The following is a 15,668-nucleotide window of genomic DNA, read 5'->3' on the forward strand; positions in this document are numbered from 1 at the left end:
TCATGTTGTAAATTTTTGGAAATAAAAACTTGTGACGTAATAATTGGTGTTTTTGAAGACGACCGCAGACCGATTCCGCAGACCGCACTTAATTTCAATAAATGTGTTTCAGTGACATTTCAAGCAGTTATTTTGTTCTGTTTAGCCGTTTTTCAGTTGATTGTTTGTTGGTTGTTGTTTAGAGATGCGCATTTCTTTAAATAAAATAACTAAAGCTCAAAAAATAGCTTAAAGTTGTGTTTGCTGTCGTTTTGCATATCATGTAAAACAAAGGTAGAATGCACGCTGGTATGGAAACAAATCAGGAATCTCTATTGTTCTTTCTCATTAGCATTTAACGTTAATGAGCAGAATTATCTGCACGTGCGTTAACTCTGCACGTGCGTTTTGAATCTTGATACAATTGAAAGCCGTTCTCTGCAGAACAACAACATGAAATGACTAAAATCTGCGTATTTTGGACAACATCAACCACGACGGCTAATTTTTGTTTTTTCTATTTTGGGTTGAACGCTCTCTTTGAATATTCAGCAGGAGCTAGTTTTAAAAGCGATAAATAAGCAGAATATGTCCGGAATGTTGCGAGATTCCCAAGTAAAATATAAATTCATTTTCCATAAGACGTTGACGTTGCCGTCGTCGTTGCTTAAGCTCTCTAATGTCTCGAACTTTGACAAGAATGACAACCAGTGCGATCTGCGGACTCGGCCTGTGGTCGTCTTCAAAAACACCAATTATGACGTCAAAAGCTCGTTCCATTCCTTCCATTTCAGTGCGCAGTCATTCAAAAACGTTTTCGTGAAGTCTTCGTATTTTTTGCTGTAATTCGCGCTTTGAGGCTCGGAAATCAACATTTTTTTAAATTTACTCAATAATGAATAGTTTTAGTGTTTGGTAGGTTAAAATGGTCTTTTGAAATTTCTGTTCATTTGACCTTTAACTTGTTTGTATTTTTTTCTCTGTCTTTTTCCTTCTATATTTATTTACATGTACAACCCAGTCATAACATTCAAAATTTTATAACAACTTAGCCCGTTTTGTTATTTCTATTCTGAGAATTTTTTTTTGCCAATTTAAGTCAACTTTGTCCATGCTGTAATTATTTATATTTTTTCTGGCAAATAAAATGGCTGTTTTTGTTGTTGTGTTTTTCTCGATTAAACGCGGGTCCCCGATTAAATGCCGGCTTCGTATAAACGCCGGGTCAAAACTGCTAACTTTAAAATAAACGCTGGGGGCGTTTGATCGAGATCCCGGCGTTTATTTGCACTGAGTACAAAGCCCGTCGCTTACTCTACAAGATGACATAAGTTTTGTTGGTTGTGACGTCATATTACATCACGTGACGTCATTAGAGCCGCCATCTTGGATCCACCATCTTGGATTTCACCATTTTCTTAGAAAGTCACAAAGTAACAAAAATTAATGCAAAATCAAGCCAGAATGCTTATGGAATGTAAAAATAAACAAATTGTTACATTCTGTTTCAAAGCACTGGAAAAATTAATGAAAAAGGTTAAAAATGACGATTTTTGGCCAGACCTGCTTGTAATTATGACGTTGTCATGGCAAAGTCAAATATCATGGACACATGGTTGACATATCAAAATTTCCGCAAGGGATAAATAAACAGCTACTAAAAGTTTGAGCATTGTAGAGTAAATCCCCTTTTCAAAATTTCGGAAAAACCTAACGGGGGGATGGGATCCACCCCCTCCTCCTCCCCCCCCCCCTCTCTCTTAAAAACCGGCTTCAAATAAACGTGGGGTTTACCAGGCCAAGTTTGAAATAAACGCCGGGGGTGTTTGTGATTGAGAAAATACGGTAAGAAAAATGACTAACCTCTATTCTTTCTTTATTCTTTCGCCTCCTTTCGCTTGCATGTCGTTTGAAGGGATTTACAGAAGGAGATTTCTTAAAAATGGTTGGTATTGCGTCTGGCTTTTTCTTTCTTTTGTGGGTTTTTTCACTGTGATCTACTTTGAAGCAGTCTTCCATATTCTTCTCGGAACACACAAATATTTTTGTCCGCTTTTGAGCAATTGTTCTTTTAAATATCGGAAGACGGTGAAACGAAACACCTCTTTTTGTATTTCTTGGAGCTCTGTTTGAGCAAAATGGAGCTGCAAAAACAGGCACAAGGAGTTTCGAGTATTTTCCCGCCAAACTTTGGCTGAGCTCTTTAACTTAACGCATACATTACCAGCTCCAAGATGGCGGCGTTCAGTTGTCGAGTTTTGGGCTACTTCAGAGAAAGATTTCATAGGGTTATAGCGCACGTTGGAGCCTGAAATTTTGGTGAATAACATGCTGATCAAAATTAAAAATTACAAAATGGCGCTCAAAGGACCCGTTTTTGAGTTATAAGCACTTTAAGCGGAAATTAAGGGTGTTTTTAAAAGATGATACCGTTGCTACGGTAACCAGTGACGTCAAGTAAATCACCGCATATTTGTTTACCAGGGACTGGTCATTTGTTTGACACCACCATGTTTGTAGCGGTAACTGATGAATATTTCTAGCACTGACATATTAAACTATAAGAACTGGAAAGTGCTAAAAACTGTTGTCAGCACAACAAACTGTCCGCCTCCTACGTTCGCGCGAAACCTTATAACTGATTGAGATTTCAGAAATGTAAAAAAAAATGGGCTTGGGCCACCGTGAACTCGTTTCCGAGATACAATGTTTGAAAGAAGGCACTTATTTGGATAAATTTGACTTCGTCACTCGATATGACCTCTGGTGCTAGCAACAAAATAATTCAATTGAATTGATGCATGCCAACTTTTTTTGTCCGAGTTTATTTAAGTGGGTCTATTGAACACATATATTTCACTGTTAAGGTCCCTTATAAAGGTAAATCTTGTCTTTACATTTGCATTTGCAAACGTTCAAAACAGCAAAATGTGACTGATTCGATCACCCGCGGGAAAAGAAAATGAAGCTAAATTAAAATAAAATTCTAACATTCAAATTTGCCTTATCTTTTGTTAATCCGGCAGTGTTCTCCCTAGGTATTTAAGGCCAGGCGGGCCGCCTAGCTTGATTCACAGGAAAATCGTTGCCGCCTGGCTTAAAAATTGAAGATGTAACACAACATAACCCTACTGTTTGAGATCTGGAACGGGAATTCCTTTCCATAAGCAAAGACGAAATCACTTTTTTACTGTGTTTTCGAACCTTTAATATCATTATAAAAGTCATTTACCCTTGCCTTAATGTGTTTAAATCTGTGTGTGATGCATTCGTTTTGTTGAGCAGCAGTTAGCTTTATCAAATTACTACAGAAACACAACAGCACTTCAAAGTGCTGTACATGGAATACTAAACGAAGTTCTCGTGTTCGTATAAAGAATGGTGAACTCAGCCGACTTGGGTTGCTCAGAAAAGAAACTAAAATTAGTAAATTTTACTCTGGAAAAAAGACAGAAAAGTGATAGTAACGTGGGGGGACAAATTCCGCGAATCAGGTTTTGACTGCATTTAAAAACCACAGTCAGAATACCACCTGGCCTTCCCAAAATCCTAGGGAGAACACTGTCCGGGTAAAGATTTATCAGGAAATGTGAGAGCTAAAAGAAATATTGTTCAAACGGGACTTAAAACCTGCCCTTAATGACAACGTTGGCAGTGAAAAGCTTCTGTTTCTTTCAGTATTATTGTTTAGCTCGTTTCCAGTACCTCGCTTTGCATTTTTCACGTTTTAAAACCTTTTGCCTTTTTGTGACCGTCACTTCTGTAGATGCGTGCTGTAGCACGCGAAACGTTTAGTAAATTTTAGTTTTTTTTTTAGTTCCTTTTTGTCTTGTGACGTCATGACGTAGTCATGACGACACAAGATAATACTACAGGGGACAAGGTGCATTCCATGCGTATTTGCTTTCTGAGGCCGCGGAATTTTCCCGCCATGTCAATATTTTTCCCGCCATGTCAAAATTTTCTTTTTTCAGTAAATGCCGAAAAATGCGATCATCAGATTTAAACAAAACAGATGCAGACTTCTCAACCTCAAAGCACTGGAAATCTGGAGATTGAGGTAAAAAAATCTGGAGATTTCAGTAAAAACCGGGAGATTGATCAACTGACGGACAAAAATAGCTAAAAGAGTCCTAAAACCAGGCGCTAATCAAATGACTTGTTACTCTGTTTTTTCGTGAGATTTCTGTTTCTCGTCGTGAGATTGAAGTGAAAACCGTGAGTCTCAGGACAAAATCGTGAGACTTGAGAGGTCTGCAGATGCTGTTTACTCTGACAGTTGCGTGATAAAAGCAATCACACGAGATTCCCACCATTCTAGTCATATTAGGCAATCAGATAATAGCTACCGTTTCGTGAGAACAATGTGTTTTATGATTTTGGTACAGCAATAGGGGAAAAGCATGTCTTAAACAGGATTGCGCCTTACAGAACTGTAGGTATGTCGACCGACAATATGCCAGGAAAACCTCTTTTTGCCGTTTCCATTTTGACCATTTTTGATTAGATCCGATTTCAAAGATGTAATAGACCGTAGTAGTCGAACCACATGTGAGCCTTTACTTCAGTTGACTAGCTAGCTTAGGCAAGTTAGAATTTGTGCTGATTAAACTAGTTCAAAACAACTGATCCCGTGGACATTATTTTCCTTGTGTGTCTTCAATTTGAGTATTACTCGAAGACACACGCGAAAGGTCAACCATGAAACTTTGCTTGGTAGTGTGCGTGAGTTTATTGAAACGTGAGGCTGAAAACGTTGTTCTTATCAGTCACAGACACAAAACAACAAAGGAGAATCTGTGACTTTGTTGACCTTTTTAAGATATTTAAGAATTATCTGTGACAGATAAATGCTCATGAATCTGTGTGTGTCTGTATTCTTTTTGTGCTGTTATCGGGGTCCTATAACTGTTCAACGGCTACATGCTGGAGTGTACTTTGAATTTAAGTCAAGCCTACTTTCGGCTGCTTGGAAAAATCGCTTTTGATAAGGTGTCGGAAACAAGTCGCGTGACAATAATAAGTACAAACATTATCCGCCTGACAGAAATAGCAACGATCAATTAAAAATGGACGCTTAATTACCGTGATTGTGATCGGAATGGATACTATTAAGGCATCGATTTCAAAACGTTAAGCATGTAATCTTATACAATAATTAAAGATAGAAACTTCACGGACAGTTACTCAGAGTTTCACGCACGAAGCGATCATCAGACTGTGTCGTAAGATGCGGTGAAATACAATTTAAACTACGTTCATGGAGGACGGTTGGAACGATCCTGTCTCTGATTGGCCGTGTAGTACTTGTTTTCGTGCCTGCACTTGGTAACAAGCTCAGATCTTTTGTTCAAGAGGGTGGATCTGTCAGCTGATAGTATGCAGAGCTTCTCCGTCAGACACAAATTGCAGCGTGACGGGTTTCCCCTGTAAGCGCTTGCTCTCGTGACAATGGACCACTTGATCGAAAATTCGGTGTTGTTGTCTTTCAGGTCCCAAATCTTATATATATATTTTTAGTTGGATTTTAAGCCTTTCGCGTGAGAACCTTTTGTAGTTGGAATAAACCTTTGTTTTTATCTTTAACTGTGAAATCGTGAAGTTCAGCGCAAGCATTCACGACAAAGGTTTCTGAATTGACAAGTGAATCAAGAGTTTCGTATATCGTGTTGTAAATGTCACAACTTTTATCGAGCAACAAAAGTAGCTTTAGTTTTAGTTTAAATTTTAGGGGTGAGGAGTCTAAATGTTTCTTTATGTTAGATGCACGCTTTTTAATTTTCGATATCTTTACAAGCAATAAATAGACGTGAAAAGCGGTCTATTTTCAAATAAATTAAACTCTGAAAAGAGTCACAAGACACTAAGCCCAGAGGGCTTTTGATTTTAAAACCATGCGGTAGTCCGTGTGCCGCGTGTATCGTATTCTTTTGAAAAAAAAATTGGGTTGGAAATTTATGTCTTTTCCATTTGCGTAAAAATTGGTCTTATAAATTTTCCTCAAATTAAAAAACGAGCGCCACCTAAAACGAAAGAATTATGATCGTTCTGCAAACTTCTTGCTTTTGTATGCAGAAATTATTGCTTGTACGGCAGGAGAAACAGGTGGTTCTGGGGACGCATGATTTGATTGGCTGAGAGCAACAGGCGCCTCTGGGGACGACTTGCTTCCGGCCGAAGGGCACTGGGACGAGTTTAATGCGGAACTCTTTTACTATCAACAGTATTTTCGCTCTGATATCATTCAGCAAAGGCAGGGAATACTCCTTGTCGTTGGGAGTTCTTTGAATTTGATGTCAAAAGGAAGATCTATACACATTTGAATATCGTTTAAGTTTCTTGAAAGAAAATGAATGCTTTTCGCGTCTCTATTTGTCGATGGATGTTAGCGACACTTGTGGTTTTTGGAGTACTTAGGCGGTCTGGTAAGAGTTCGGTTATTGGAGATGGTGATCTTGATGTTCTTTTCAGTTTTAAGTTCAGCAAATTGCTTCTTATGAATTAAAATGTGTAAAATAATTTTTGATTGAAGATATTAAGTTAACCCAGACGCTGCTCGTTAATTCTGTTGTGTTATTTCAGAATCATTCACTCTCACAAGAAAGCCCGCCAATCCTACTGTTGTGGTGGAAGGAGTCAACAGCACACAAGTTGAGCTCGTCTGGGACTTCACTGCTACTTCAAATTATATCGTCATCATTAGCAGACAGAGAACTGGCGACCCTGAACCAACACCAATTGCAGCGCGAACCCAAAGCACCTCTTTTGCGTTGGAGGACCCATCTTTCAGTACGAAGTACGAACCAAGTCTTAATGCAACGCTTGTGATAAAGAACGTGAACAGAACTGATGGATACAGATACAGTCTCAAAGTACTAACCAATCTGGGGGTTCGCAGAGACTGTCCGACGTTGTAACCATTGACTTGCTTTGTAAGTAACAACATTTGGTGTGTTCTTTTATTACTGGGCTTTAACAATATATTTGTTTACCTTGCCAGCCATATTATAGGCTTTATACACGATACTAAGCTTATCAAACTTCAAGCTACACAGACTAGCTACTTATGTCTATGTCTCATTAGTGGAAGGTATTGCGAACTCCGTTACATTTTAACTTTCTGTTTGCCTTTTTAATAAAAATCGTGCCGTCTTGTGGTGAGTTATGTTGTTTACGGCGTGCATTATAAATTTGCATTTCTTCCTTGTGTACGCAAAGCTGGCGAGTTCGAATTCACTTGCCCGAGCTGGTTTTATGTTTACGATAATCTTATAAACTTGAAATAAAATATCTTCAATTAAGCCTTTAAAGCTTTAAAAGTAATCTTTCAGTGGAACGTTGTGATAGGTAACGGAGAAAAGAAAGCGGAAGATTCCAGATTCTTAAGATCGCGAAAACTCACTTTCGACAAATTTGCATTTAACAGCATACATGTTTAATGGACTTTATTAGTCAGTTTAAGAAAAGTTTAAAGCCAGATTCTGTTTATTCGTTGCCTTTTAACGCATTAGAGGCTTTGTGATCTCAAGAACCTTATACTGCGGTTGTTTGGCTGCTTATTAGACTGTGTGCGTATTGCTTTATGAATTTGTGAGAGTGATGAACTTGTGTTTGCTGTTTGCAAGGAGCTGATAATGGCCATTTTTCACATGAATCATTTATATTGCCCCAGGGGTTTCAGTTGTTTTGTCATGCCCTAAAATAGGGTCTGGAATTGTATTTGCATTGTCATGACTACTTGTGGCGTATGTGAATAAATAGAAACCACAAGAGAAATTCAGTTTGACTTTAATTTAGGAAAAGATGTTTCTGGTTATTATTTGCATGAGGCAATCCATTCATAGTTTCTTTGTCTTCATTCTTGTAGAGCAGTCAGGGGTGACGAACAATGTTTCAACACAATGCATTTAATTGTTATGAAATTATTAAATTCTTCAAAAGATATCAGGTTATTTCCCTTCCCTCGCAATCCATGGAACAATTACATTTATTTCCTACAGTGGAAGAAAATTATATTTCTCAACTTGTGAAGTTAGATGTGTACATGTAGGTTGTCACGAAATATGGAAAGTTAGCAGTGGTAATTATTATTTATACTCTCTTGACGTTATTTGTAGTCATGGTGTGTATTGCATACACAATAAGTTTGATATTGGTATTAGAGATATAGGCATTTGATCATTGGCTGATTAAACTCTGAATAAAATAATTAGGGTTTAATTTTCAGTCTTTGAAATAAGGCTTGTCCAATTTATTTGATGAATGACAAGCTGAAAACATCTTTTTGCTGTGGGCACGGAAGCCTAAATGGTCTAGTGCATACAGCCAATCATATGGTGGAAAATTTAAACAAAAGATAATTATTTCCCACTGTGCTCATTTCAAAACAAAAGATCAACAAACTCCCACTAAAATTCCATTAAAAGAATGTTGTAGTATTGGCTTTTGGGCAACTGTTTGTTCCTTGTATGTAAGATTACTGGATTCGAGTGCTTTCATGACGTGTTTACTTTGTTTACATGAGACAAACTAAGCATTTGAAAACAAAAATCAGAATGCCAATATACAATGTATTTTTCTGACTTTGATCAATACCACTATAGCTACATGTACATGTATAAGCTATAATCTTATCACAAAGTCTTTAAAGATCTCTTTCTTTTTTATTCTTTCGCCACTGAACATCGAGAATTCATGCATGACATACATGTATGTACATGTTCATGTATGAAACTGTGATGTTAGAACCCTTCAAATTATGCTAATCAAGTGTTACACCCTTCCAATTGACTCTGACTAACTCAGACTTAACTTGTTTTTTTTCAAAGGCTTATATTAAGGTCATAAGTATATTCAAAATTGTAATTTTAGCACAGTCATGCTTTGTTACTTAAGTGCTTGACATTGTGATGATTTTAGTTTTTTTTTTGTTTCTAATTTATAAGTACTACGTATACTGGACCATATTCTTTAATAAAAGAAATACAATTATATACCACTCGACAGGGTTGTCGGAAAATTTTGAAGTAGGCAGCATTAGTGTTGAAGTAAGGGGCTGACTTTGCCAACTTTTAACTTAAGACTCAGAAGATACATGTATCCTAGCAGTTAGTAGCCAGCTAAAAAGAGCGAAGTACTGTAGGTTGATTTTGCCTGTTATCAGCCATTTTTGACAACCTTGCCTGCTAAATAACCTTCTCAGGGCTTAAATAAAACTTGAATTCCAGCCTCAGACAAGCAGCTCTCAAAGTTTACTTGTCCAGGGCAGCTGCATCATGCTTGTCTTAGTTGAAATTTTCATGATTTAGTCAGAAGATGACTTGTCTGAACCCTTGCTAAGTGAGCATGAAAAGTTACTTACCTGGCAGGAAGTTTTACTTGTCCAAAAAGACCAGATGGCACTTTTTTAGCCCTTCCTGTTACATTTAAGTTAAAGTAATGTTTGTGAAGGTGAACAGGGAATTTGCAGATTTTTGGCTTATACCGTTCTGAAATTAGTGGTAGGCACCTTAACCCATGGAAAACATTATCTTTGAACATCTAAGGGAAGAAATCACCTTAACTTGCGGATAGAATTCAAGCTACGGCTATAAATATCGTTTTTTTGAAGACGCCTTGAAACAACTTGAAAAGTTAAGTTTTTATTTGTCAAGTTGCAATCCATTTCCATCCTAGCCATCCATAGCCAAAGACGCTTGTTAACAGTGTCAACCTGACACCGTGCCCTAATATAGCAATTGCTAATAAAAATGAACTACATGTATTATTTTTAGGTTTCCTGCAACACAAATATAAATTTTGGCTGTTCAAAAATATGGTAATATCCGTGACAAAGCCCTTTAAGTAAACTGGCACTGTCAAGCCCTTGAGGCTTCCACATTTTCTATGATTATAGTGCATTTTAAGTAGGGCCTAGTACATAACTTAAGATTTGTTATGGTTTCCTTTTTTTGTACAGTTGCACCAGAATTCACCAATGTCAGCAGTGATCAAGTTGTTCTTGAAGGTGAGGATCCACCCACTGTTACATTATGGTGCATTGCAATTGGTGAACCAACGCCAACTATCACGTGGACCAGAGTGCTTGACAATGGCAGTGACAGCAATGAACTGTTGCCCAGTGGAGAGCAGCTTGAACGTGATAACAACAGGAATACCACTGGGACATATCGCTGTACTGCATACAATGGGATAGGAACTGCACCCAACCAAACAATTAATGTGGATGTAAATTGTAAGTACAAATTTAATTGTTTAACTAATGTATTATCGATGTACTTTTTACAGTACAGAATGAGTGGCTCATATACTTAATAACATTATTACGAACTCGCAAGTTGTTTTGGGTTATGGGACAATTTAACATTGTTTTCAGTTGTTTTTGTAATTGTTACTTGCTTCTATCACAGCTAAGAACATTGTAGCAAAAGTTTTATTTAATATTGCTATGTACCACTACCTTCTATCATAAGGGAAAAGTTTTGTATCTATAATGAAAAAAATTATGATGAAAGAAAAGTGACTACCAAGTTAAATCCCTCTGAATTTTCAGTGATACCTGAGTACATATACAGAAAAATACAGTGTACAGTAAACTTGTCCTGTTCAGAACACCTAAATTTGGTGTAAATTTTGTGGTTCAAATTATTCTTGGTTCATATTTTATCTTTAAATTTGTAATTGCTTATGTTTTTCTGTTATGGTTTAGACAAACCAGAGGAAATCATGTTGAAGATAAACGACTCTAACATCTGTCAGGGTGAAGTGATCAGCATCACTTGCTCAGCAGATGGTAAACCTCCCGTGCATACTTATCAGCTGTTTGAGAATGATGTGCTAGTGAATGATGTTGGTAGCTCAGGAGTATGGAACAGAGCAATGTCAGCTGAAGGAGTATTCACCTACAGATGTGTGGCTAATAACACTGTAGGCACAAGCAGCAAGAATGATACAGTTTCTGTGAATGGTAATTTGTAATCCTTATTCTTTTTTCACCTTATTAATTTTAATATACTGTTTAATAACTGAATTTGCTTGCTCACTTTTGCTTGCTTCCAAGAAATATTATGTGGTTCCGTTAACCTGCTGAATATGTAATCTCTTGATCCTGGCTTCTGTACAGTTCAATCCCAAAAAAATAGGGGTGTCAAATGGTAAATGCGAGACTTTGCGAGATGGCGAGACTGATATCTTTTCTGCGAGGCTGAGACCTTTTTAGCCTTACAAAAGAAATTGAGACTCTGAGAAGGCGGTAAAGAAAAAATTAGAGACAACGAGATCCCTGAAATTTGGCTTAATTTTTGCGAGACATGCATGTTTTGAAGGACCATTGACCACCCCTAATAACTCCAACCCTTGATAACTCAAATCTCCTGCTAACTGAAACCTTTTTTACTCTCTTCAGGTCATTTTCTCCCTTATTTTAACCTCGTTAACTTGTTCTTCTCATAAGTCAATCCTTTTCTGATGTAGATGTACACTGTACATACATGTATAAACTGAAAATTTTTCACAACACACATAGCCAGTTATGGCAGAAGCAGGCCCATGTTTGAGAAGGCTATTGTGACAAACTTATCAGAACATGTTATTATATAAGGGATGGACAATTATTTTTTGAGGGGGGTGGGGTGGGAGGGGGGCTGGGCAATTACCAAAAAGAAATACCTGCACAGAAAACGATGGAAAAAAAGGTTGTACAAGGGTATTCATGTAGCCATGGGAAAAAAGACTAAAAAAATCTTGAAAAAAGTCTTGCGCAACCTGAAGGTGAAGATAAAAATCTTGTTCAGAAGATTTTTCCTAAGCTGTATTTTTGCAATTTGACCAAGCTTTTTGTTTACCTAAAGTTCAAAAAATTTCTTTTGCATATTTTTGACAGTATTCTGATGGTGTCTGTTTTAAATGGCTAGTAAGAAGTGGAGCTTATAGTTGCCAGTTAACAAACAAGCCAACTCTGACTCTTGCAGATTGTACACTTAAGTGGCTAATTCAAACAAAAACCATGTTGTAACAAGACGCTTAAAGCTTGAAGCTTAAAACCGGGCGGTTAATGTTTAACTACTTGATTAGGCAAGTACAGCAAAAACTTTTAAAATACCATTTAATTGAGTAACACGCAAGTCTGTGGATTGTTTGCTCATGCTTGGACAAATTCCTGCTAACGCTTTCAAATTTTTATTTTTTTCTGAATACTGAATAATCTAGGTATTGAAAACGTTTTGTGTGCAATCTTGAATAAATGAACTCAAACCAGTTAAATGGCAGTACAAATGATCTCCGACCAAAACAAACAAACAAACAATTAGAAAGACTTCGTTAAAAACTAAGAAGCGTTTTTAAACATTTTTAAAAATGCACCGCACCAAAAAAATGGGAATAAGAACAAGATTAGAAGGATTTTTAGCTTTCAAACATGCAAGCTCTTCGCGTCAATTTTGGGAAGCAGTCACGCAAACGCGAGTTCTTGCTTGCGTGATTCATTGCAGGTCATTTCTCCATCGCCGTTCGGTTCCGACTGAAACGCAAAACCCTTGAATGAAAAATAAAAAATATATATTTATTTCTCGCTAAAAAAGTGGAGTAACCTGAAAATTACAGTATTGGCTCCTGCTCGAATAAAACGAGTCACATAAATATTAAAAAAACGAATAAAACGAGTCAAATATCAAGAATAACAGCGAAACTTCTAAACAAAATTACAAAAGAAAATTAAAAAAAAAAACTAAAAAGGGGCATGCATTAGATCACACGTATTAGATAACAGATGCTGTTAAAAATCCCAACTAAATGTGAAAAAAAGATTCAAGACGAGGCGAAGAAACATTTGAATTGCATTAAAAATTTTGAATCCTTAAAAGCCGTGAAAATAGCAGGCCGTGATAAAATTTAATTAATTATCCGCGCCAAAGGGCAAGTTTTCATTTTTACCGTCTATTATTTCACACGGTGGCTTTACCGATTTAAATTCCATCCTAGTTTGAAGAAATTATTACTTTGCATTTCCATTTTGTTTTCTGAGTTCTTGAAAAGTGTGCAAGTAAAGTTTTTACATCAAGAACAAAATAAGGTTCTTTTGTTGTGTAAACATTCAACTCGTCTGTGACACACGACTTTGTCGGCCCAACTGTACACGGATGGAAATGGACAAAATGGACACAATTCTCGCTAAATGAAAAATATCTTTAAAGTAGAGTCTGGCCCGAAAATGCTTTGGCTACCAGCCGTTTTTAAAAGCAGGAGCTTGCTGCAAAAACATTGCGTGACTGATGTAAAAAAGCTTCGACCTGTCGAAACAATCACCGGTTTCGGACTCCAGTACTCGCTTGAGTCGAACGCTTAAATAAAAACACAAAAATATATCTTTCTCGTTTAACAGAAATCGGGGTATTAGATAAAATTTTAAATAGGAGAGTAATATAATTGCTTCTGCTGAGTAAATATCAAAAGTGCGGGATTTGAATCCTGGCCAAGAAAGCGGCCGAGTGAACTACTACGACAAACAACGCAAATATGTGCATCAAAAACATCACACGGTGCCTCAATCCATAAATAGATGCCGTGTTCGTTTCAAAAGCCTAAAAAGGCAACTAATATAAACGTGAAAAAATGAAAGAAACATGAAAAAAGTTTTAGATGAATTTTTATTCAAGATGGGGTCAAGAAACATTTTAAAAGGCAAAAAGATTTAGAAAATTTCAAAACCGTGAAATTTTGCATGCCGTGGTAGAATTTAATTACATGTATTAAATTGCCCGTGCCAAGATTTCATTTTCATTTTGCAGACCATTTGTTTTACTTGCTGGCTTGACGGATCCTTTCAAAAATACCATCATAGTTCGTAGAAATACTATACATTACCATTTTGTTTACTGAAGTCTTGGGAAGTGTGTAAGTAAAGCTTTTACATCAAGAACCAAAAGAAGTTTATTTTGCTGTGCAAACATTCAATCGTCTCTGATACTCGACTTTGCCAGCTCAACTTTGCACGGATGAAAATGGACATAATTCTTCCTATTAAATGGAAAGCATCTTCAAAGTATTCAAGCTCAAAAATGCTCTGTCTACCAGCCGTTTTTTTTATGTTATGCATTAAGCTTGCTGCAAAAACATTGCGTGACTGACATAGCGGTTTGGAGCTGTCAAAACAATCACCGGTTTCGCTATCCAAACGCTTGAATAACACAAAAATATATATTTTATGCTTAACAGAAATCAGGGTTTTAGATAAAATTTAAAATAGAAGAGTGATTTAATAGCCGGGTTTAATAGCTCCTCCTGAATAAGTTAATATCAAAAGTTGCGTGATTTGAATCCTGGCCAAGGAAGCGGCCGAGCGGGGCTGGAACGACTTACCGACACGACAACGACAAAATTCCGGGCGATTTATGAACCGGGCCGGCCCAGTCTCCGCCCGGTTAAAAAGTGTCAAAAAGTCAGGCCCGTAGGGTGGATTCTGTTTAGGGGGGTTCTTTTGTTTTTGGGAGGAATTTTTTAGCGCCAAAGGCGCGGGCTTCTAGGAGGGTATGGAGGCATGTCCCCCAAGAAATTTTGCAAATTTAGGTTCTCTCAAGTGCCATTTCCTGCATTTTGACATCATTTCTGAGGTGGGATGCATTTTCCTTCAATATTAGCTCTTCAGAAAGTAATTTTCATTATAAAAAAATTCTGAAATGTTCAGAAATGAGTGTGTGCATTTAGACCGTTTACAAAACACAAATATTATAATTACATGCAGGGTGGACGAGTGGACAGGAAATTAAAAGAATGATGAATTATCTGACATGTTATACAATTATGTATTTTAGAAACAACTACTGAACATGTTCCATGTCTAAGCAAGTACAGAATATCTGTTTGTTCCCGGGGGTAATTCTATAACTTTCAAAAAGTTTGGTTAGGATTATTCTGCAATGCTTACACACTGTCTAAGGGCCCGGACGCACGAGACAAATGTTGCCACCAAAACCGACATTCCTACCAAAGCGACGCACAATATTGTAACCACCATGAAACCGACACCCGAACCCCGCAAAAGAGCCTCCGCCGAGAGCCCAGCGGGGGGGGTGGAGAACGACGGAGGGGGGATGGGGGGAGAGTCGATGTGAGCGGGAAGGCGGCAGACGCAGGGCGGAGACGCGAAGGCGAGGGGAGCGGGGGGGAATGGAGAAAAACGGGCACCCAGGAACGGTGACAGACGCATAAACAAATTGCCCAGTGCGTCCGGGCCCTAAGACTAAGAGCTTTGTCCAGAAATCCACAAAACAACAAATGCGCATGCTTGCTTATCCAGACAACTAACGCTAGTTCTGATTGCCGCGGGCGCCACTACAAGGATGTAAAGCAAGACGAACATCAATTACAGCAAGGCGCCCAAAAGTATGCAGGGTTCTCATTAAGGTCATTGCCGAAAAGAACGAACACTTTAACGAACTTCGCCTACTGGTATTACTAAGGGAACTATTTGAAAAAAAAAGGGGGCACAGATCGTTTAGGAGAGGAAGACCGAATCAAATTCTTCCCTGCGAGACAGAGACACGTTAGCGAATATTCACACAAGAATTGACGAAGAGAAGACGCACACCAAAAGAGAATGAAGGTCACAGACCGACGAGAAAGTGACAACCCCGCGGACAAGCCGCAAGAAAAAGCCGCCATGTATGGCGCGCGCGCGCGCGCATACCCGAAAC

The 15,668-nt window shown here is 37.8% G+C and overlaps 3 protein-coding genes across 6 annotated transcripts in view; 2 read left to right on the forward strand and 1 right to left on the reverse strand.

Moving 5' to 3' along the window:
• LOC144662776 (uncharacterized) overlaps positions 1 to 15,668 on the reverse strand; it is a 238,480-nt gene that overhangs the window by 84,348 nt on the left and 138,464 nt on the right.
• LOC144662857 (uncharacterized) lies at positions 6,197 to 10,053 on the forward strand. The gene is made up of 3 exons (XM_078523811.1): positions 6,197 to 6,404; positions 6,562 to 6,911; positions 9,938 to 10,053. The coding sequence occupies exons 1-2, from the start codon at positions 6,329 to 6,331 to the stop codon at positions 6,894 to 6,896; spliced, it is 411 nt and encodes a 136-aa protein (XP_078379937.1). The 5' UTR covers positions 6,197 to 6,328; the 3' UTR covers positions 6,897 to 6,911; positions 9,938 to 10,053.
• The window catches only part of LOC144662777 (hemicentin-1-like), a 40,365-nt gene continuing 34,742 nt past the window's right edge, over positions 10,046 to 15,668 (forward strand). For 3 of the 4 annotated variants that reach the window (XM_078523690.1, XM_078523692.1, XM_078523693.1), the window contains exons 1-2: positions 10,080 to 10,213; positions 10,688 to 10,945. In XM_078523690.1, the coding sequence (XP_078379816.1) occupies positions 10,705 to 10,945 (241 nt within the window). In that variant the 5' untranslated portion in view covers positions 10,080 to 10,213; positions 10,688 to 10,704. Of the gene's footprint in view, positions 10,214 to 10,687; positions 10,946 to 15,668 lie in introns of all 4 variants that reach the window. The other variant, XM_078523691.1, reaches the window with a different exon arrangement.

The sequence above is a fragment of the Oculina patagonica genome, chromosome 8 (genome assembly GCF_052425735.1).
Source record: "Oculina patagonica isolate OP01 chromosome 8, crgOcupat, whole genome shotgun sequence".
NCBI classification, from domain to species: Eukaryota; Metazoa; Cnidaria; class Anthozoa; order Scleractinia; family Oculinidae; genus Oculina; species Oculina patagonica.

Coding starts and splice junctions, on each gene's coding strand:
- LOC144662857 (XM_078523811.1), top strand. CDS start 6,329: ATGAATGCTTTTCGCGTCTCTATTTGTCGATGGATGTTAGCGACACTT. Junction 6,405..6,561: donor TGGAGTACTTAGGCGGTCTG/GTAAGAGTTCGG, acceptor GTGTTATTTCAG/AATCATTCACTCTCACAAGA.